Below are 24,376 nucleotides of genomic sequence, written 5' to 3' on the forward strand. Positions count from 1 at the left end.
TGAAACACCTTTCCGTTTATACAAAATCGATATTCTTTATTATTTGGAGCATTCACATACTTTGTGTACCAACTCAAAGGTTTGATCACCTCTACCGATTCTATACTTGACCAACACGGTAAGGACTGAACAGTTTAACCTATTGTTCATGCAACAGAGAGAAAGTGCAGTTTTTCACGTATTTCTCTATACAATTTAAAAAAAAATGATACCAGTAAAAGTCATTTTTAAAACTCCAGTCCTACCCCAGTAATTTATCAAATTAAAGTGAAGTAAATTAAGGTGTACCAGAGAATGAGTCTGGGAAAAGTCTGCTAAAGCCTGAGTAGAGGACAATGCCTATTTAGGGAGGGGGGCGGGACCGCTTTTTGTGAGAGTGCAGTATCCTGGGGGCTCTGGTTATCAGGCACGAGAAGCATAGTGGAGTAGGCCAAACACATTGAAATGTTGCATTACAGTGACAGCAATTATAGAGGGGTCCCTAATGTCGGTTGTCGCCTGGAATCCTCCCGGGAGAAAAACATACTAGGTAAAGAATGACCTCTATACTAGTTAGACTAGATTTAGGAGAAGGAACCCCTTCTGAGGGAGAGAGAGGATTTTGAGTACTTAACATAATATCCATTAATTTGGGGACACAGACCATGGGTATAAGTTGCTGCTTCTATGAGGCAACACTAAGCATTAAAAGGGTCAGCTCCTCCTGCACAGGCTACTCCCCTCCTGCAGATACGGAGCTAATCAGTTTGTACAGAAGAAGTAGGAGTAACCAGGAGAAGTCAACAGAGCAGTAAACAGGGTCAGAACAGCAAACAAGAGGAACTGGTGAAGACCAGTAGATGCCCAAAAAAACCTGAAAGAAAACAAAAAAAAACTAACATGGGTGGGAGTTGTGTCCCCCAACAAACTGTACAAGAATAGGATTTTACAGTAAGTACTCAAATTTTTTTTCTCCCATATATGTAATTAGGGTACATGGACCGTGGGATGTCCTAAAGCAGTCCCCAACGGAAGGAACAAGAAACATTGCACAATCGGTCGACTAATCTAGTGACTGGGAAAAACATCCGAAGATGTAAAAGTTGCAACTGATAGTCAGGCAACGGTTTTACACACCAGTAGAGCAAAGGGGTGATGGCAAGCAAGCCAAGTGGCCACACAGGGATGAAGGAATGAGCTGTTAGCTAGCACACCTAATGGTGACAAAACTAGAAGAAACGCAAGGCAGGTCCTAGCGTATGCTTGATGCAGAGTTCTTGATTTGCAGGACGCCATGGGCATGAAGACATGATTCCCCTAAAAAGGCGGCCTTCAGCCTATAGAAAAGTGAGGGATGAGGTCTGTTGACACTCAGATGCACAGAGAAGGACAGAGCAATGCTGAGCTGTGCCGACATAGGAAGAGGGGAGGGGGGTGTGTGGGGGTGTGTGTGTGTCGCGCTATCTACAAGGGGGAGCTGTGTGTGGTGTGATCTGCAGGGGCACGGTTATTGTTTTGAACACTAAGGGATCATTATTACCATCTGGATCACGAGTTTGTTTAAAGGATGGGGTATATATGAGGATTCTGGAAAAGCGAGAAAACAACATGTCTGTGCATCAAACTTTGCAGAGACGAATCGTGGCTGGAATAAGTAGTCACAGTGGTCTGGGCCGGATGGAGAAAAAAAAGGGAAAGTGAACGACTAATCAGAGAAATCACCACCTAAGTTAGCGGGGAAAGCTACAAGCGGAGCTGTGATTGGTGAGTCACTCTTAGCACACTGCACAGGCAATAATGTTGTAATATGTCCGTAAAAATTTTGGTCCGTCAGTGAATTTTAGTTCAGTTGTCCAGAAATTTCTGAAGTGGAGGTTGGCAACCCTGCTTGGAAGGATTGTCAGGAAAAGGCCATTCAAGAATCTAGGGGAAATTCACAAGGAGTGGAATGCGGCTGGAGTCCGTGTTTCAAGAGCCACCACACACAGACATATCTAGGACATGGGCTACAACTGTCGCATTCCTTGAGACAAAGTCAGAAGCCTCTTACCTGGGCTAAGGAAATAAAGGACTGGTCTGTTTCTCAGTGGTCCAAAGTCCTGTTTTCAGATTAAAGTAAATTTTGCATTTCATTTGGAAATCAAGGTCCCAGAGTCCGGAGGAAGAGTGGAGAGGCATCAATCAAAGTTGCTTGCGGTCCAGTGTGAATTTTCCAGTCAGTGACGGTTTGGGGAGCCATGTCATCTGCTGGTGTTGGTCCACTGCGTTATATCAAGTCCAGAGTCAGCACAGCCGTCAACCAGGAAATTTTCGAGCACTTCATGCTTCCCTCTGCTGACCAGCTTTATGGAGATGCTGATTTCATTTCCCAGCAGGACTTGGCACCTGCCCACACTGCCAAAAGTACCAATACCTCGTTTAATAACCACAGTATCACTGTGCTTGATTGGCCAGCAAACTCGCCTGACCTATGGGGTATTGTCAAGAGGAAGATGAGACTCCAGACCCAACAATGCAGGCGAGCAAAAGGCTGCTATCAAAGCAACCTGGGCTTCCATAACACCTCAGCAGTGCCACAGGCTGATCGCCTCCATGCCATGCCGCATTGATGCAGTAATTCATGCAAAAGGAGCCCTGACCAAGTATTGAGGGCATATAAAGTACATACTTTTCAGTAGGCCTACATTTCAGCATTAAAAATAATTTTTGAAATTGGGCTTCTATAATATTCTGATTTTCTGAGAGAGACTAAATTTTGGGTTTTTGTTAACGGTTAACCATAATCGTCAACATTAAAAGAAAAAAAATGCTGGAAATAGATCACTGTGTAATGAATCTATACAAAAAAATATGAGTCACTTTTGTTGTGTCAGCCAGACTGCAGAGTTGACAGATAAAATGGTGTCATATGTGTGTACATGAGGAATAACACTTTCTGGCCATTCTATGACTTCTACGTGGCATTATTTAGCAGTTTTCCCCTTTGCAGGCTCTCTATTTCTCAGTAGTCCCAAAGCTAGTGAGCCGAGTCTAACGGATATTATGTCTTCTATACACTGCACTAGGGTTGGGCGATTTTGCCAAAAAATAAAATCTCGATTTTTTTTTCAACACTTTGGGCGATTTTAGATTTGAATTTCGATTTTCTTATTTTTTTCTGTTTATTTAACAGTAATACCAAAAGATAATTTAATACATTTTCTTTATATAAATAAAGTTTTAACATATAATGCTATAATTATTGTACGTAAATTCACAACTTTTAACCTCTGCAAATACTTTTTTATAATAAATACAATTGGAAAAATTTAAATCGAATAGATAACGTGTGTACCCCGGCAGGGAACAGGTTAACAGAGTCTATAATCAATGAGGCGCTGTGTGCACTAACATCCCCCTCTGCCCGTCACTATTTCAGCCGGTCTCAGACATTACCGGATTTACACGACCGTGATTAGGACCGTGAAAACTGGTCCGTGTCTCTGCCGGATTTCGCCTCCCGATCACGGTACATGTGAATGGGACTCCTGGCATCGTAGTCATTTAGGCTACAGTCACACGACAGTGAGAAAAAAATGGCCATTAACTGATCAATGGTCCGTTTTTCGTGTCCATTTTGCATCAGTGCCTCCAAATTCTCATCCATTTCCAGTCTATTTTTCATGGCCGTGTAAAAAAAAAAAAAGAGAAAAAAAAAAGGATGGATTTCATTTGTATGGGTAGATAGTGCCCACATGTCGTGAGTGCCAGCGCCCACATGTCGTGAGTGCCAGCGCCCACATGTCGTGAGTGCCAGCGCCCACATGTCGTGAGTGCCAGCGCCCACATGTCGTGAGTGCCAGCGCCCACATGTCGTGAGTGCCAGCGCCCACATGTCGTGAGTGCCAGCGCCCACATGTCGTGAGTGCCAGCGCCCACATGTCGTGAGTGCCAGCGCCCACATGTCGTGAGTGCCAGCGCCCACATGTCGTGCCAGTGCCCACATGTAGTTTGTGCCCACAGTGCCACCCCCCAATATAGGGCCACACCCCCTTGAAGATAGCACCCCACCTTGTAGATCGCACCACCCCCCTTGCAGATGGCAGCATTACCCACCTCCCTTGTAGAGTGCACCCCCCACCCCTTGTAAATCGCAGCACCACATCCCTCCCTTGTAGATCACATCCCCCCTTCCTTGTAGATGGCACCGCTGTAGCTGTTACTAGGACCTGAATCCCCGGCCAGAGGTTGCCGACGCTTTGGCCGGGGATTCAGCTCCTAGTGGGAGCTACAGCGGCGCAATCTATAAGTGCCATGTACAAGGGCGGTGGCGGTAGTGCGATCTGCAAGGGGTGTGCCATCTACAGCGGTGCAGGGTTGTGGTGCGATCTACAAGGTACAAGTGGGGGTGGTGCGATCTGCAAGAGGGTGCTAACAACAGCGGGGCGGTATCTACAGGGCGGTATCTACAGGGCGGTATCTACAGGGCGGTATGGCTATGTACTAAGGTTGTCACGATACCAGAATTTGGACTTCGATACCGATACTTAGTGTAATATTGCGATACTCGATACCTGATGAAGACGCCAGTTCGGCGTCGAAACGCGTTGCAATAAAGCACCTATTTAAACTAAGGAAGAGACTACTCGTTTCTCCATTGTACCTGGTCCACTCAGCAGCGCCAATATAGATCCCCTCTTTTTCTACATTTATCACCTCGATACCAAAACGATACTTTTGCCAACAATTAAAAAAAAAAAAAAAGTCCTTCCTTTTTCTAATGTGAGGCACGTGGTATTATGAATCTCCATGTGCCTAACATTTATAGGAACATGATGGGGTTAATTACTATTAATGTGAGGCACACGAGGTTCAAAATTCATAATACCTCATGCCTAACATTAATAAGTGAAAAAGCAATTTTTATTTTATTTTATAACAGCGTAAACATCATAAATGACGCAATAAATTTATTACTTTCACTGCGATATCGAATGTGCATATCTTATGTATTGAGACTTATTTTAAGGTTTATTGTAAAAAAATGTGGTTTTTTTAAATTTAACATTACTTTAAAGTTTAAAAATAAAAAGTGAAAAAATAAATAATGTACTGGCATATATCTATATGCCAGTACATTAGCCTGTGTACTGATTGTACACAGGCAGTTGTTAGGGCATACCTAAGTACGCCCTATCAGGAAATATGGTTAGACAGCCCTGGGGTCCTTTAACGAACCCTGAGCTGTCTGCCCAAATATGGTATGTCCCCCGATCGCTTCACAGGGACTCCCTGTGACGTGATCCAAAGGGCATCCCCCCTTCTCATTTACCCCTTGAATGCTGTGGTCAGCTTTGATCACAGCATTAAGGGGAATAATGACGGAGATGAGAGGCTGCGGCTGTGTGTGCACACGCGGTCAGCATAAGGTAATCCGACGGGCGCTGCACTAATTAGCAGCGGCGCAGGCACTGAAGACAGAACATGGGGGTGTTTTGCAGTGCGCCCGCCATGTTCTCTGTCTTCAGTGCCGGCAATCATTAGTGCAGCGCCGGCCGCATCACATCATGCAGACCGCGCGCGCACTTGTCAGGACTCAGGCATAGGGCAATGGCTGTATTACACTTGTACACAGCCGCAGCCCCGCTCTGACTACATTAATATGTTACAATGCTAAGCTGTGCGGCCGCACAGCTTCGTATCGAAATACATGAAATAACGGTATTGAACAGTTTGAGGGTGCACAGTATCGAAGTTTCGATGCATCATGCAACCCTACTATGTACTAGGGGTCCTGTGCTGTATAATTTTGTTCAGTACAGCAGTACAGTTTGTTCAGTACAGCAGTTCCGCGTACGGGAAGCAGAGACAGGACAGGGGGCGGATGAGGCGGCGGGGCGGAGCTACCCCTTGCAGCACGGCGCGACGGCACCACTAAAGAATAGATTCTACGATTCGGTTAAGAAAACAGAATCGTGAGAGTCCTTGAGGACGAATTAAATCAAATTAATTAGATTAATCGCCCAGCCCTACACTGCACACAGAGAAGATTCTGCTCGTCTAGCTCTATCACATATATAGAGGAAGCATGGAGATTATACAGCAGTACAAACCAATGTAGTTGAGAATCCAGCACTGGTATGACATAAAAATCTTCCCATCATGTCACACACTTGTGTGTTGCTGAGTCACACTCTGTCTCTGCTCCCCCTTTCCTCTCCATAGAAAGCTATAGCCAGGAAGTGAAGAGAGAAACCCACACCTTCTACAGCCATCAATTCTGGTCTGTAACCAGGGTTAGCCAATGCTTGACAACAGGAGGTCGACTGCAGATTACAGGAAGTGTGACACTAGTAGTAGTAACTTCACACAGAACTTGCATGGATAAAACAGATTAACAGTAAGTAAATTACAAATTAGTTTTATATGAGTTATACTATTAGATCAGCAAAAGCTGTTTGAAAAGTTAGTGTGCAGTTAAAAAAATAGTAATATTCTACCTTATTAGGTTGAGGCTCTATTTTTGGTTTTACTAACTGTGTCCCTGGTGGTATCATTCCTTTAGGAGGGTCCTTTACTTTGACTTCTAAACCTGCATCTATATAACGATAAAAAAACAAAAACATTTATGAAGCTGGTGTAAAATGACGGTAAAAATTACGATTAAGTTGAGTTTAAGTCATTAAAGTTTAAAAATGGTCAAATATTAAACATATAGTACATTACCAATCTCTATTCCATCTATGGTGACATGTATAGTATAAAGGCCGACCGCACCAGGAGTCCAGTTTGCACAATAGGTACCATCATTGTTGACTCTAATTAACATATTTTCGCTTGGCCTATTAAGAAAATAAGGCATAAATTACATCATCATCATTAAATTACATTACCTAGCTTGGGGCTAATTTGTGTGCTCACTGTGTGATTTGTTGAGTACTGGACTGTAAAATCCATTTCTCGTAAAGCTCATTGGGGGACACAGACTATGGGTATAGGCTGCTGCCACTAGGAGGCGACACCAAGCATTAAAATAGTTAGCTCCTCCTACACAGGGCTATAGCCCTCCTGCAGACACTGAGCTAATCAATTCGTACAGAACCAACAGCAGCAACCAGAAGACGACAAAAAAGCATGAACAGTAAACATAGAACAAAACTCTTGATGGGTCGGTATCACGAACAAGAAAAACTGGTAAAGACCGGTAGATGCCCAAATATACTGAAAAAAGGAACAGGGTGGGAGCGGTGTCTCCCAATAAACTCTACGAGAAAAGGATTTTATGGTAATCGCTCAAACAAACCCTCTTTTCTCGTTTGTGTCATTGGGGTACACAGAGTGTGGGATGTCAAAGCAGTCCCATGGGGGGACGAGAAACATTGCACAACCAGTCTACTGATACACTGCTGCCTGCAGAAATCTAGTGACAGGGAAACATACAGGGATGCAGAAGTGTGCAATGCAAAGAAAAAAAAGGTGTGGAAAGTGACAGGCAAAAGCCGTACCCATAGAGCAAACGACTGATGGCACGCCTGTCAAAGGGCCCCCACAGGGCTGAAGGAATGAGCTGTTAGCCGCAAGGAGAGCTCTGTACTCTGTGCAATAGACTTGGAAGCAATGCGACCAGGTGATAAGAGTTGTGACCACATCGAAATGTAGAGAGAACTCCCGAGATTGTGAAAAAAAGCCTAAAAAGGAGATGACTGCATCACTCAAAAGACCTGGTTAAGCCAAACATAAGGGGAGCCGAGGGGCAACCCATTATAGAGCAGTCTGCATGTCAGGGAGGAAACGATTGCCAAGCCCCAGATCCAAACCCTGCTGGGGAAATACTCCTCAAATTAGCGTAAATAAGATTTCCAGGTCCTATGAATATTGAGATGGGAAGGTCATCTGTCCATCCATAAGGCAGTAATGACTCGCCCCGAGAAACCACTAGATCTCAGGACTACGGCTTGAGAAAGCGTTGTGCCAAACGTAGTGACTCGAAGGTCTAGGAGAAGACTGAACCAAGAGCGTAGGTTGGTACAGAAAAGTAGATGTCAGGAAAATAATTCAAAAACAGTCAAACAGAACAATGCGAGAGACCACATTGGTCAATGTGAGAGACCACATTGGTCAACGTGAGACCTGTGCCACTGCAGGTCTCCTCAGCCGTAATCCACCTGAAAATCCTAAAAGGAGAAGAAGCAGGAGAGGGAAGATGTAAAACCAAGACACCAGCCAAATGATGAAAAGACAAACTGTTTGGGTCCAGATGTCTTCTGCTGAAGAAGCCCGATGTCCAATAGACCACTACTGAAATTGGGACCACAGATCCACAATAGGAATGTGGGTACTGCCGAGTTATAGGTCAACTTGAAGATTGAAGGAAGTAGGCAACTGTTGGGATAGTCAGCTAGAAAGTGAATTGACACCCCTCTAGGAAGGGACCGCAGTGAAGAAAAGACCAGTGAAAGGGTGGCCCTAGGATGGTTGGACAGGAGAAGCCCTGATGGGGTGCACACAATACTGACCAGGGGAGAAGAATAGGATGATCCAACAAAGAGAGATCTATCCAAGTGGGCCAGAATCTTCTGATGAAGCAGGAGAGTAACACAGAGCATAGGGAGGAAGGGGGGGGGGGCTTTCATATAGTAAGAACCCCCAAAATGCAATGTAGTAAGTCTGCAGTGTATCTAAGATTTAAAGGCTGTCCCGTTTAAAATTGGGAGTAGGCCCGTGCCAGGATATTATCCAAGCATGGCATGATAGAGAACCTCCTGTACCAGAAAACCTCTAAAAGCATGGCAAGCACCCCAAGGAGGGAACGAGGATAAGGTGCCAGGCCGAAGAAAACCTTTGGAAGCACTGGTGGGCTGGACATATTGGGATGCAGAAATAAGATATAGTTTACCAAAAGAAAACGCTGTTGATTTGTCAGGATCAAATTCTTCAGGTGAAGTCTGTGACAGACTATGTAAATCCAGGGAGTAGCGGTTAGGCCAGGCCTGGCCAACATGGGGACCATTGAAGGTCTGGAATAAGAAACTTCCTCTTAAGGGGGACAAGTATGGCCAGGGAGGGGGAGGAAGTCCATAGCGAGATGGCCAGAAGAAACTGATCTAAATCGTTTACTCTGTAACCTAGAAAGGTCTACGTCATAGAACAAAACAGCTGAGAACCTGCAGACCTGAGTTAGACTTGACCATCATGTAGAGGAGGGTCCTCTAATATCACTGTTTACGCGGAGGCAAGTAAAAGTGCTCGACACCAGGAGGCTCTGAAAATAATCTCATCAAGTCTGGGACTAAGAAGACAAGAGTCAGAAAAAAGTAGACCCAACAGAAAACTTGGAAGCCGATCAGCCATCAGGGAGCTTGTACTATTTTTGCAAAACTCGTGACCAAGTGGTCAAGAAAATAATTGCGGATTTCCCAAAAAGGTAACAGTCTCAGGACTAAGTAGGATCCAAAGCTTCTCCTGGACTGCAGTGATGAGGCTGTCCCGTGTGAGAGCTTCTTTGGAGCAATGTACGGCATCTAATTCCTAATTGCGTTACCTTGCGTGAAAGAAGTCCTCGTCCTGTTGCAAGGGGCAGCATTGTAGTCACTCTACCTGAGTAAGCGGGGGTAATGTGGCCACCTAGAGCTTGCAATAGATGCACACCGAGGTGAAATACAGCGTGCAACCTTCGCACAATTACTCCGTCAGGGTTTGGGGGTAATGTAGCTAATTTGGTTCTTGTAATAGCTATGTAGTCCTGTCAGATACAGGATTATGCCTGTGCGGCACCGTCAGCTACATCGTCAAAATACAATTACTCCGTCTAGGAAGGGGGTAATGTGACTGCCAGGGAAGCAATGTCTGCAAAACCGTCTGACACAGGGGTGGTGTAGGGAGGGGAAAAGGGGCGCTAATGCTCACTTAAAAACCAGAAGAAACGCCAGGCAGGTCCTACGGTGTGCCTGGTGCAGAGTTCTTGGACCGCAGGAGCATTGGGTGTGAAGATAGGCATGGATCACCTAAAAAAAATTGACCTTCAGTCCATAGAAATATACAGGAACAGGTCCATTGACACTCAGATGCCAAGAAGAAAAGGAGACGGGCAGAGCAATGCCGTGCGGACGTGGGGGTTTGCCGGAAAAACCTTGGCCTACTACCTCAGTAGAACGCAACCTACTTGGCCGAAATGAAGCCTGGACCTCAATTAGCGGTGATCTCTGGCTGCCTGGTGAGGAACCATAGCCGACAGAAGGAAAGCAGAAAGCCCATGCTATGCGGGCATTAAGGAAGAGGGGCAGAGAACTCCACAAACAGCAAAGAGTGCGGCCTAGCAGACGGCACAGTCGGGGACTGCATTAATTCAGAGGCCGGGCCCGTGGTGTAAATTAAGGGGAAAAACCATGCAACACAACCTGGGCAGAGAGGATCCAGCCCTAAGGGAGAAGACCAAAAGGGGAGAAACGCCAGTGGGAGGCCCAGAGCTGCAGGGAAAAGGAAGGGAGGGGGGGGGGGGATTCGTATCACCACACTCACCTAATCTTATTTACTCATCCCATCTTTAGCTCCCCCAAATTACCAGCAGGTTCACCTCTTCAGCCTCCATACACCCTGCTGAGAGAGTCTGCTGGAAGGATGGAGCAGACGGGAAGACTGGGTGACCCCATGACTGGCAGGCAACAGAGGAGTCAGACTGCTCTGTTCTACTTTGTCTACTTGGTGGAGGGAGTAAGACCCCTTGCACACAAGCGTAGTGGTGTGCATGGCCGTGATTTGGGTTCGAACGGCTGCGGAGTGTCACTCGCTGGCCGCCCGCAAATCGCAGCCCATGCACATCGCCGCGTGCATTCAATTTCTATGAGCCTGGACCACAAAACACGGCCGTAATAAGACATGTCCTATCTTTTTGCGGTCCAGGCTCCTGGGCAATGCACGGTCCGTGGAAACCACGGTCGTGTGAATGGGCCCATAGAAATAAATGGGACCGCAATTCACCCGCAGATTTGCTGGTGAATTGCAGCCGCAAAAACACGTTCGCGTGCATGGGGTCTAACAGTGTGAAAAACTCAACACTGTTTGACGCTCCAACTTGGGGAAAAGCAGGCAGGCCATGTCGTCCCTGTTTCTAATCAAGAAGAGAAATGAAAAAAAGAAACTAGAGAAGCAGAAAAGTCTGACCGCTGCAAACACGAAACAAAAAACGATGAACTCAGTGTCTGCAAGAAGGAGGAGCTAACAGTTAATGCCACCTACTAGTGTCAGCAGCTTAAACCCACAGTCCGTTTGCCCCCTTGACCAGAAAGAGAAAAGGTAATTATGAACCTAAATTTAGTCTTTTATCTTTTGTTTATTTGGAAAGGAACATCCTATCTTAACTGACAGTGGAGCAGGATTCACATTTATGCTTTATGAAGCTGAAAGGAATGGAAACGAACACAGTCACCGAAAAAGGGACGAGTCCCCCACCCCTCCACCACGTTATTTCACAGCTGAAAAATAGATTGGATTCCACCATGCTGTATGCAGACACAAAGTACCCACCATTGATAATTGCTAACCGAGTATGCATAGTACAGATGAAGAGTGACAATAAATCATTAGATTATGGATTATACTCTAATGGCCAATATTAACACTGATATTTTAGAATGTATTTTTAATAGGAAAAAAATAAAAATAAATAAAAATAAATAAAACGTATGAAACATTTAAAAAAAAAACACAACCAAAACCACATAAAAATTTAAAGGGGTTGTCCACTACTGGAAAACAGATTACCTATCCACGGCCGCCTCCGTGGATCGGACGTCCATGCCGGAAGCATTTGGCATAGAACAGCGGCCGAGCTGCTCCTATTCAGGTGAATAGGAGCAGAGCTGCAGTTCGTCAGTACCGCCGCTATGCAATGTACGGAGCAAACTGCTTTCGGCTCCTTACATTGCATACTGTGCAATGACATCCGGTGCCCGCAGGCAGCCGGAACAGCTGATCGTGTGTGTGTGTGTGGTCCGGGTGTCAGACCTGCACAATGATATACCGATTACCTATCCGGTGGATATGCAATAGAACAAACAGAAAAAAGGAAGGACAACAAAGATACCAGCCACAATAATATTTTCCTTTTTTATAAAGTAGTATGTTATCCCAACTTACGCTCTGTGAGTGGCAACCAAGTTACCACCCACAAATAATCTTAATAAGCAGACAGAAATAAACTTATTTTCCAGCCGCTGCAATCCTGCCGGAGTCCTTCGTTGTCAGGTTCCGTATAAACCGTGCAAAAATATAGAAAAAAGCTTTGGAGAGCGGCCGTATTGAAGTTCAATGCAGTCAAATCATAATGCAAATGGAATCGTACGCATGTGTGAGGACAACCAGGCACCTAAGCTCCCCTCCGATCCTCGTTCACTTTTAAATATCACTCCCCTGGTCACGCTTTCAGTAATCAACCGAAGTAAAAGGGTGATTGTAATAACATTTGAATATAAAAAACAAAATGGACCAACATTCCATGCGTATCGGGGCAGCCCCCCCTTCATCAGGAATCGGACGAGGATCGGAGGGACGTTAGGTGCCTGGCTCTCCTAACATGCGAGAACAATTCAATATGCATGCTAATTTGACTGCATTGAACTTCAATACAGCCGCTCTTCAAAGGTTTTTTTTCTATATTTTTGCACTATCTGGTGTATAGGTCATCAGCTGTTCGGTAATGGAAAACCCCTTTAATTTGATCATAAATATAACAGATTTATTGTGCCATTTCAAATTACCACCAATTGGCAGCACAAAACTGCTATAAATGATAATGCAATATTTTTCTTAAATAGAATACACCAAAAAAAATGTGAGTGTTCATTTGCAAGATACCTACCTTTTGGGCATTGGTGAGGCATAGCGTAGTTCTTCAAATGAGTAACTTTCATAAGCCTAAAATAAAAAAAATACAATCAGGTATTTTTTTTTTAAAGTGTTATTCCCACTTCTCACAGGATAAGTCATAAGTGTCGGGTCGCTGAGGGCACCATGGATCACTAAAAATTATTTTGAATGGAGTGGCAACCAAGCATGCTCAGCCCCACTTCATTAAAAGTTTATGGGACTGATGGACACACTAGTACATCACTCGGCGGTTTCCGTCAGTCCCATAGACCTTGAATGGAGCAGCAGGGTGCATGCTTGTCCACCGCTACATTAAAGCTCCTTTTCACTGCCGAGGATGAAGTGGAGGAGGAACAGGGGGGGGGACCCCCATTCTAGTTATTGTGGACACCCAGCGATCAGACACATTACTTATCCTGTGGATAAGTGACAAATGTCAATTCTAGGAAAACACCTATAAGCAAATAAACAGGGTCGTAATCAAAATCTCCACGTTGTGTGGAAAATAGTCAGCCAGTCACTTATTTTTTCCGAATGACAAAAATCAAAACACCCCTTAATCTTATAGTAAAGCATACTTCTTGGTGTAAGTCTATTATAAAAAAAAAAAAGCTGTACTTTCAATATTTTGAACAGCTTTCTCAGACCACACACACACACACACACACACACACACACACACACACACACACACACACACACTTTAGTGCCCAGAATGGTCAGAATCCCCTCCGATGTGATCCTACTGAAGAGATAGGGATGAAAAGGCAGCTGGGGAAACATGTAAATCAGGCAGAAAGGTATCCAAGGAGCCAAGTGCATATGCCTCAGGATCTCGAGACCTGGCAACGAAGAGGGGAACCTGGCGAGTGTACCGACATGCCAGCAAATCCATATCTTGTGTGCCCCAACTAGAACAAAGGTGTGTGAACACTACGGGATGAAGGGCCCACTCCTCTGAGCCGATCGGCTCATGAGTGAGAATCTGCGACCCAGTTGTCGACTCAGGGAAGTGATATGCTGAGATCAGGAACATTAAGCTCCGCCCACTCTAGAATCTTGAAGACTGCCGCCAATGCAGCCGAACTTCGGGTCCTGCCTTGGGAATTGAGGCAGGCGATTGATGTGACATTGTCTGTATGGACTCTGACCAGATTGCCTGCCAGAAGAGAGGTTTATTGACGGAGACTAAAGATGGCTCTCAGTTTAAGATGTTGAAAGTGGCCTACTGGTGGAACCAAAGGCCCTGAGCCGCTAGTTTCCAGTAGGCATCTCCCCAACCCCGAAGGCTGGCATCCATAGAGAGGACCTGCTAACCGAGCATTAGAGAGGAGAGGCCCTGAGAGATCGCCAGGGAGGATAGCCACCAGAGAAGAGACCGGTAGACTTAAAAGGGAAGGAGGATTCGAAGGTCCAGGTAATCTAAAGAGCAGTTCCACTGGAAGAGAGGAGGAGTATGAAACTATTCAAAGGGGGACCTTCTTGATAGGTGCCCAGATACTTCATACGAAAGAAGAGAGTCTGAGTGCCCCACCACAGGGCGCAGTCCCCCTGTTGCAGGGCGTAGACCCCGTGTAGCAGGGTGGACAGTTTTTCAGATGGAAGGGGCACCCGAGCCCCATTGGTGTTCAGCGCGAGTCTCAAACAAGAAATCAGACAGGATTTGGACTGGTTGATAAACCATTCGAAACGAGTCAAAGTACCTAGTATGATCTGCAGGCTTGTGCCCTGATAAGAATATTGTCCAGATAGGAGATAACCGAAATCACTCTGGAACAAAGAAAAGCCATGTCCACAGAGAGAATCTTTGTGGAGACCAAGGGGGCCTTTAAGTAGTAGTGGTGAGGAAGAACCACAAAAGTGCAGGTGAGAGACAAATAGACATGTGGTACGCATCCTAGATACGTGACTGTAGGAAATTCCCCTGTTCCGTGGGGTCCATCACCGACCAGAGGGACTCTACTAGAAATGACTGATCTGACCCGCTTGAGGCTCAGAATAGGACAGTTCAGTGAGAACAACATTTTTTTAGTAGAATCTGTGAGACTCCTGGTCTGGAGTAGCAGGAACAATGACTCCTTGATCCAAGAAAGATTCTAGTGCTCAAAAAAGAAAGATACAGGAAAACTTGATCTTGTACCCTGAGAATACTTACCACACCCCGGCTTCCGGAAGAGTAGATAGCCAGACGTCCTTGAAAAGTAGAAGTCTGCCCCTCCCACCCAAAACCCAAGTGGGACTCACAAGGAAGATTGTTCTTCGAATCCTAGTGGGACTGCTGACTGGCTGTAATCTCTACGGCTGTGGCTCCTGAGATGATCCGTCGAGAAGCACTAAGAAGCAGTGCGGCGGACCAGCACTATAGCCACGCTGTCTGGCGACTAGGTAAGGGGATGTGCGAGTCGCATATAGATAAACTGCGCAGAGATAATTGGTAGCCTTTGACAGCTGTTGAGAAAGTGTCACTAGATCTAGTGGGCAAAGTCACTCAGAGAAGGGATCAGCAACCTTCGGCACTCCAGCTGTTGTGAATCTTAAAGCCCTTGACTGCAGGACATTATGGGAGTTGATTATTCCAGCCAAAAGCTGCCAGGGCATGCCGGGAATTGATGTTTCACAACTGGAGTGCCAAAGGTTGCTGATCCCTGCAGTAGAAGCTCGGTCTACCCATGCAGAAGCAAAAATCGTCCGCAAGGCTTAGCTGGCAGCCTCAAAGGATGCCTTGGAGAAAATCAATGAAGCAGTCTAAAGAATCATGAAAGGAGGTGGAGTCCGCCATAGGGATGACAGCGGTCTTGTCCAGACAGGAGACCGGAGTATCCACCACTACCAGACAAGTATCCATTACTAGAAGAGGAGTTCCAGGCGAATTTCTTATCCGGATGTTTCCATTCCTATCTCTTCTAGTTCCGTGTGAGAGGGGAAGGGCTTGTGAGGTCATCTGTGGCGACTGAAGGTGACAGACTATGCTGGGGGAGACGTGTCCCCCTCCAAAACATGCAAGGTGTCTCTGATTGCAGAAATAAGACTGTGCACCGCAGAGGATAGCTTGGAGGAATACTCCTCGTCCAGCTCCTAGTTGGAATCGGAGCGCTCACCCTCAGACAAGGGCTCCCTGTAAGGTGAAGAAAAAGCGAAACGGTCCCCTGGAAGGAGAGAAGAAACTGATGCAGATAATACGGGGGTGGTGCACAGTTCTGGGAAAATCCCAAAGAAGCGGCCATTGACAGCCAGGAGCGTCGTTATAATGCATGCCTATGAAGAACTGCCAGGGAAAGAAGAATGCCGCAGACTACGCCAGAAAAAACAAGCGCCAAAAATGCACCCAAGTTGAGGGCGAGTGTCTCATGGAATGGCTGTGGAGGTGAAGGGGACACTGTACTTTACACTACACCCCTGTTTTGAAATCCACTTCGTCCGGTGTGTAGAACCGGTAGGGAAGTCCCCTCCGTGTGCTAGCTGCAATGAGGTGGTACACTGGCAGGGAGAAATGGGGGGGGGGGGGGCGATCCTTTGGCTGTCGGGCGACAGAGGAATTTGTGCTTTTGTCCCTAGTCTTCAGCATGGCCCACTAGATGTATAAAAGGAAAAAATAAAACGGAGAAAAAAAGCAAGACAGCCTGCTGTACTGGCAGGGGTGTCTTCCTCCTATGGATATTAAGCCAAAACTGACTAGCTTTTTGCCTGTAGGAGGGGAATATACTATAAGAGTCGTCAACACTTATTTTTAAAGTCACACCTTCTAGTGGCAAAAGCATATACCCATGATCTGTGTCCCCCAATAAGATGAATAAAACACTATTTCTGGCCATTAGATGACTTGTATCCTGCATTTTTTTAAGCAGTTTTCCCCTCTGCAGATTCTAATTCTCAGTTTTCCTGAGCTAGTGGGTCAAGCCTAACTGCTATTATGTCTACACACATAGAAAAGAACATTCTGCTCCCCTATCTCATTCCAGAACACACAGAAGCAGCAGCAGCATGGATGACATATCTCACCCCAGGGCTGGGTTCACAACTATAATGCTCATTACTACAGTATAACGAGCAACAGCACGTCTCTGCCTTTTTCTTAATCTGCTCCCTCTCTGTAGACTTGTTTGGGGAGTATGTAACCTGACCCCCTAAGTGAGTTGATCTAGTATAGTCATCTAGCATTGAGAAGACTGATTTAGCAGTAAATTCATAGAAAATAAACAGTTAGGAGAAAGAAAAGGGGGAGGGCTAATAAGTGGCGAACAAGGCATTTTTCCTGTAATAAAATACATTCAAAAGTTTATTATATTTGCTTGTAGTATTAATTTATGCAAAGTTAGTTAAAAAGTTAATGACCATTTAAACATGGCTCGTTAAATATCCATACCTTCATCATTGTGATTGCAATGTAACGGGCTTCCTTCACGATCATTGGTTCGTAGGAAGCATCGAGTTTAGGTGATGGAAGGCCACCAAAAGTCATATCAGTAACAGAAGATGAAGAAGATGATGGGCTGCCTGGTAACCGAGGAAGTTTTTTTATTTGCTCTTGCTGCAGGGAAGTCTTTTTTTGTGAAACAGGGACAGCTTTCACTTCCACCTAAAAAACAAGTAAGAGCACAAAGATATTAATAACAAAAAATAATCTTTATTTATATAGTGCCAACGTATTCTGAAGCACTTCGCAATTCAGACGATACATGTACCGACATTACAGGGACAAAGCTAATTAACAAATCAAAACAAGAGGATTGAGGGCCCTGCTCTACACAACGTAAAAAGTGAACGTTTCGTACAACGGTCAAGCCAGGTTTTCTAAAATAAACATTGGGAAGTACACAAAGCTCCATGAGCAGGTCACCAGTCAGTATCTGGGGATACTGTTGAATGAGGGGATCAGACTCTGAGGACTAACGTAACGTAATGTAACGTAACGTAGGCGAGTAATAATAATAACTATGATTAGGTAATGTTATTGGCCTATTTTTAAGAGTGACCTAAGAACAAATATTTTTAAATGGTGGATGTTGAGAATTAATCTGATTTTCTGAAGTAGCACATTCCAGACTACTGGTGAAGCAAGAGAAATTGACTAAGGGCCCATGCACACGACCGTAAAAAATCTCTAATTGCGGACCGTAATACGGTCCACAATTACAGACCCATCCATTCCTATTGGCCACGGAAACCTTTCCGTATCGCTACGGATAGGTGTCTGTGCCGTAGAAGTGTACCGCAAAAGATAGAACATGTCCTATTTTTTGCGTTTTACGGGCCGAGAATACGGGCTGTGGCCCGTGGTCGGGCCATACATTGTATGGGAGGACGGGCCGAGAATACGGGCTGTGGCCCGCGGTCGGGCCGAGGTACGGGCTGTGGCCCGCGGCCGTGCCGGCAATCAGGCTGTCAATACGGACACGGCCGCGTGTACGAGGCCTAAAATCGTAATTTTGACCTGGATGTCCATTATTTATGAACCTATAAGCAGTTGGTGCCACACAGCAGTTCCTTACACATTGCTAGTGTCATATAGTAACCATTTACATATTAACCGCCAGGAGACACAGCAAACTTTAATTTTTTCCGTTTCAGCTTTTCCATTTTCTGACACTATTGATCCCCAGAGGGAAATTAATAAAAAGTCTCATCTTACTGTTGCAAAAGCCATAACTTTTTTTCCCTTTTTGTCAACTTAGCCATATGAGGTCTTCTTTTTTGTAGGCGGAGTTGTAGTTTTTAGTGGTACCATTTAATGTACCATATAATGTACAGGGAAACAAAAAAGTTATTTGTGGGGTAAAACCGATTCCTCCATTGTTTTTTAGTTCTTGTTTTTACAGCATTCACGTGCGGTAAAAACTACATGCTAACACTATTCTGCGGGTCAATATGATTACAGCTATACCAAATTTTTCGTCTTTGTTGTTTTCATGATGTACTACTTTTAAAGAAAAATAAACTATTTTTAAAAATAAAAAAAAGTGTTGTGCTTCGCCATATTATGAGAGCTATAACTAATTTTTCCATCTACGGAGCAGAGAAAGGGCTTGTTTTTTTTTGCAAAGCTGGAGTTTTTATTGGAATCATTTTGGGAAGCGAGGTGACCAAAAAGCAGCAATGCTTGCATTGTGAATTTTTTTTTCCTACAGCGTTCACCCTTCGGGTTACATTATGTGATGATTTACTAGTTCAGACTTTTACGAAATTGCGCTCACCAATTTTTTTTTTTTTTTTTTTGCTTACCAAAAATTGTTTTTCTAGAAAAAAAAAAATGGGAAAAGTTATTTATTTTCTTCAGTTTCCTCTAGGAGACCTTACAATGCGATCGTTGGATCGCTCATACAATACTTATATATTGTCTTTACTCTACTATTAAGCCTCGTCTCTGACAAGGAATAGTGGTAGGGCACTGATGGCAGACTAGGACGACTTCAGTGATCCTTCTTAAATGCGTCCTCCGATTCAAATTTGGCATCCGAGCAAGACTCAATTGGCAGCTGCCCTGCAGTTGTTGATACGCGATGTGTGGGGCACCTTTCATGTGAAGTATGACCTTATCTCTTTGCAAGACGAAGAACCCCTTCAGCGCCAAATACTGTGACAGGCCTCTGTTTCCAAGTGCAACTTTCGTTTTCTGGAAGAATTCATAGCTAAGTGATCGGTTTCTACCTCTGTGAATTCGGCTATCTCACGGCTGCCCAAGAACACCACCATCCCTCTGTCAGCAAGATGGCATCCCTCAGTGTCCCTCTTACAAAAGCGGATTTGGTCTGAGAAGCCAACTTCTTTTTAAGTGCAGGTTCTGCTCTGTTCCCAGCCTTTGCATCCGCATGGGTGAGTAAGGCTTATAAGATGTGGAGTAAATAGTTGCACTGTGGTATTCTGTAAGGTGAACAACAGGCCACCCCACTACTAAGGTACTTTAAGCTTCCAAATATTTATTTGCGACTTCACTTGCCATCCGGAGTTCTATCTAGTTGAAATCTTGGGCAGCCGATCAGGTTACCAAGAAGGCTCTTGTGGGCCCTCCTCTTGTTGGTGACAGACTTTTTCACAAGCTTCTGGATGACATTCAGTTTTGCCCCAAAACCACCGCGCCATTAGCAGCCTTCCCTCCGATCTCAGAGGTTTCAATCCTTCCCGAACTCCTCCTCCCAGGGACTGAAAGACCACTCGCTGTGGCGTGCCTAGACATCCTTCAAGTCCAGAACCGCACTGGCAACCACAACCTAAGCCCTAGTAGCCCTCATCTGCAAAGACATCTCCGCAATGAAGGTGTCTTCCCACCCGCATCGAATGTGCAAGTGAGATGTGACTGCTTGTTTTTCAGGAGACCTGGCTCGCTCGTGGGAGACGCCTTGGTATGAGAAGTAGTGTCAACAGGCTACAAGATAGAGTTCTGCACCCTTAACGCAGGGCGGTTCTGTCAATACCACCACACACACCGTATCACTCCTCTGCTTTTTCCTAGGCTATTTACGCCTAACTTCTGCAGAGAGTCATCGACCCAGTTCCTCAGGTGGTTCAGTGACTCTACTCCAATCTCTTCAAGGTTCCCAAGAAATACGGGTCTCTATCAAATTCTAGATGTGAAGATGAACCACTTTGAAGGGATTCCATGCAAAACCTCCAAATTAACAGCCAGTGATGGCATATTAGCAAAGAGTCCCTATCGTTCATAGACATTTCTAATTAGTCGCCCTTCCTTTTGGGCTCGACACAACTCCATGGCTCTTCACCAAGGTCCTGGCGACTCATGGCGCTTTTAAGCGCCAGGAGAGTCCCTATCATCACTTACCTGTATGACCACTGGGTGAAGACAGAAAAATTGTCAGTCTCCACATCACACTGGACATGTTGACTTGGTTTAGCTGGAACATCGAGTAGTAGCCCTCGTTGGAATGAAATTTGACACCAGATCTGCAAGAGTTCACCTTCTGGAGAACAAGATCAAAAGCCTTTGGGTGGCAGTGGCATTCCTCCGCAGGAACACTCCCTCTTCCATCCGCTTTTGCACGAGAGTACTAGGATGGTCTTGACTGTCGAGGTAGTTTCGTATGTCCAGTTCCACTCCAGGCCTCTCCAGGGAGCGATTCTGTCGCTTTGGGACAAGTCTCCTAATACTATGGATGCATTAACCATCCTACCCACTTGGATTCATCAGACGTTGTGCTGCTGGGAGACGAGAGTCACAGGGCTCGGTGGTGTCCAAGGCCACTATTGCAAAGTGGACTTGATCAGTGATCTCAAAAGCTTATAAGTCCAAATGCAAAGTTACTCTGTTGGTGCCTTTCAGGCATCAAGCTTAGGTTGCTCAGGCTGCTACGTGGGATTCGGTACACACAATCACCAAATGTAACCAGACTCTTTCTTTCTTTGCAACCCAGACTGGCTTCAGAGGACAAGGTGTTGCAGGCAGCAGTGCGTTAGGTGAGTCACATAGATGTACTTTCCTTTCACTTTTTCTTCCCACCTTCTGGGACGGCTTTAGAACATCCCATGGTGCAGTGTACCCAATGGAATAAGAAAATTTTATTTTTGCACACGCCATAAAATCTCTCATTGTATTCACTGGGGGACACCGAATAAAAAGGGATGGTTTCTGTTTGTGCCCGGCCCAGAACTACTTGTTATTTTTTTGTTTTTTTCCGGGACCATGGACAAGTATTGTTTTCTGTAAAATCTGATACAACCAGTGTCTACGGAAGGGGTATGGTCTGCCTGGGCAGAGCCAGGACTTCTTCCTAACTAGCGACAGCCTCCTAGTGGCAAGGGCCTCTACCCAAGGTGCTGTGTCTCAAAATGCAACGAGAAAAAGATTTTACAAGTGGTACAAAACGACAATTTTACACTCAACATACCTTCATATTTGGTACATGAACAACGTCTCCATATTGATCCTTTGTCTGCACTGTTATGGTAGTGGGCCAGCCACAACGGATATCATCTTTATTAAGAATTAACGAAGTCTTTTGTGGATCAGCATGAGAATCTGGTTGAAGCCACCTGATGACGTAAACAAAAACTTTTAGTGGAGGTATGTGGTAAAAGTTGAAGAACCTATGCTGAAAATAAAGTTACAAGTAGTTGGATATTAACTGCGGTAACATTAAAATGGTGAATGCGTTAACATATTTCTAGTCTTTAATAAGTTTCTATAAAATAAATAAGTTCGGACAGCACTGGTTAACGTGTCGCAAAAACAATCAGCCTCTGGATTATGCTCACAAATAACACGAACAATTAATTATTTTCATGTTTTTAGGGTGCACTGCCTGGGAAAAAAAATGTAGGACAATTTACACTCTCCAACTAGTACACTAAGAAATAAAGTAGTATGGTTATTAAAGTTCAAATACCTTAAAATAAATTATGAAAGGAAATTGAGACAATATGAGAGCCTGAAACCTAGGAGAAGCGTGAATATATGAATATACTTGTGGCGCAAGGCTAGCACTGCAAGCTTGAGTCCAAGTATAATTACTAAATAGTCAGAACCTATAGCTTATTACCTAATAAGAGATCGCACGCTGAAATTTAGGGCAGCATAAATGTGAAAGATCTGCTAGAAGCATAAATGTATTAACCGGGGCCATGGTGGAAAAAAGTGTACATGCAAATATTTTATTTCGGGAGAATCATTTATATGTTTTTTTTATTTTATAGAAAATGGATTCGAAAAAAGAAAAATACAATTGTGTGCAGTTTACTTCATCACGGATTCTGACAAGACCACCATTTAAGATTCAAAGAAACTAAGAGACAAAAACTATATGTGCAAACCACCCTTTCAATAGGTAAAATAAAAGGTATACCTTGCCAATCGCCCACCACTTGATCCAGGCACACATGTGATAAAGTCTTCTAGAAAGGACTGCTCATTGCTTTGCATCTGCAGTGGAAGATTTCCCTCTAGGGCTTCCAAAATGGTTGGAGAATGTGACAGCGCGAGGCCCTTACCCAAAATGCCAGAATGAGTTTTGCACACCTAGCAAGAGAAAAATAACACGATAAATCGTAAGAGCCAGCAGAGGTGGTCAACCGCTTAAGGACCGAGCTTATTTTGGAGTTAAAGTGGTTCTCTCATAAAGACAATTTATCATAAATGTCTGATTGATGGGGGGTCTGACTGTTGGGACCACAACTGATCCCGAAAACGGAGGTCCGAGAGCCCTCTGTAAATGTAACGGGACAGTATATGCTCAGCCATCACTCAATTCACTTTCTATGGGGCTGCCGGAGATAGTTGAACAAGTTACATGAGATCTTTATTAGAGTTCGATGTGGTGTCAAAGGCACATAGCAGCTGCTGTCGGCCTAGCAGTCAGTCCGGCTGGCTGAGTGATTTGGCTTACAGCAGCGTAATTCAGATATTATGTAAAGTGGATGTATAGGAGCTGCGGTGCTAAAAACTGTATAACTTAAAACATACATTACATCATAAAAAAAAAATGGCAAAAGTTATTTATAGCCTTTAACCCCTTCATGACAGCCATACGGCTATATACGTTCCAACCGCCAATGTCCCATTCAGTTGTCACGTATATAAACATTGGCAGCCTGGAACGGGGGTTTAATGTGTGCTTCAGTGTAACAGCGCTGCACTTTCATGTCTGCCGGGTCTTTGAGATGCCCGAAATACATCCCCCTGTAGAAGGCGCACTGTGGCACTATGGGACCGTATCTACAGTGGGCACCGCGGCTGCTTTTTTTTTTTGTCCTAACCCCCTTAAAACACCCCAAAAAATAAATGGATGAATTTTATTCAACGGCAATGAAAAACAGATGGCAAATGGCGGTTAAAAACGACCAGGGCCGGGAAATGGATTTAAATTTTGAACACACTGATGCAAAATAGCCATGAAAAAATGACAGTTGATCTGTTTTTAGCAGCCTTTTCACGTAGTGATAATATAGCACCCTTTACTGCACGTGTATGTGTGTGTATATATATATATATATATATATATATATATATATATATATATATATATATATATATAGACAAAAGTGGTGTTTCACATTTTTAGTGATCTGTCTGCTTATAATAAAAATTAAAAACATAGTATTAAACTAATTTAGAAAAGGAAAGCCTCTTAAAGGGGTTGTCCCAAGTTGATAAATGGTGCTAGTTAGCTCCCCCATGTAAAAATAAGAAGAATTCTAATTACCTGTCCGTCGTCCAGCGATGTCGTTTTCTTGATATCGTTGATTGAAGTTGCGGTCGGTCCCTCTTTGTATCCTGCTCGTTGCCTAGGTTCCCGGCCACCGCTATTTACCTTTAGCGGTGGCCGCGCATGCGTAATGACATCCTCTGCGTCCGGAGCAGAGGATGTCATTTACTCATGAACGCGCATCTCGGCGCATCTCGGCGCATGCGCAGGAGATGCAAGGAGATGAAGTGGAAGGCACCCGTCGCGAGAAGTCTGCGCTCCGCTAAAGGTAAGTGTGTGTGTGTGTGTGTGTGTGTGTGTGTGTGTCTGTGTATATATGGGTGTGTTTGTGTATATGTGTGTGTGTTTATGTGTGAGTGTATATATGGGTGTATTTGTGTGTATATGTTTGTGTATATTTGTGT

The 24,376-nt window shown here is 44.6% G+C and overlaps 1 protein-coding gene across 15 annotated transcripts in view; it reads right to left on the reverse strand.

Moving 5' to 3' along the window:
• MYCBP2 (MYC binding protein 2) overlaps positions 1-24,376 on the reverse strand; it is a 291,950-nt gene that overhangs the window by 100,229 nt on the left and 167,345 nt on the right. For all 15 annotated transcript variants that reach the window (XM_075852355.1, XM_075852367.1, XM_075852366.1 and 12 more), the window contains 6 exons: positions 22,614-22,786; positions 21,660-21,804; positions 17,186-17,398; positions 12,815-12,870; positions 6,685-6,800; positions 6,459-6,556 (listed from right to left, as the gene is read on the reverse strand). In XM_075852355.1, the coding sequence (XP_075708470.1) occupies positions 6,459-6,556; positions 6,685-6,800; positions 12,815-12,870; positions 17,186-17,398; positions 21,660-21,804; positions 22,614-22,786 (801 nt within the window). The remainder of the gene's footprint in view (positions 1-6,458; positions 6,557-6,684; positions 6,801-12,814; positions 12,871-17,185; positions 17,399-21,659; positions 21,805-22,613; positions 22,787-24,376) is intronic.

Source organism: Rhinoderma darwinii, chromosome 2, assembly GCF_050947455.1.
Source record: "Rhinoderma darwinii isolate aRhiDar2 chromosome 2, aRhiDar2.hap1, whole genome shotgun sequence".
NCBI lineage: Eukaryota > Metazoa > Chordata > Amphibia > Anura > Rhinodermatidae > Rhinoderma > Rhinoderma darwinii.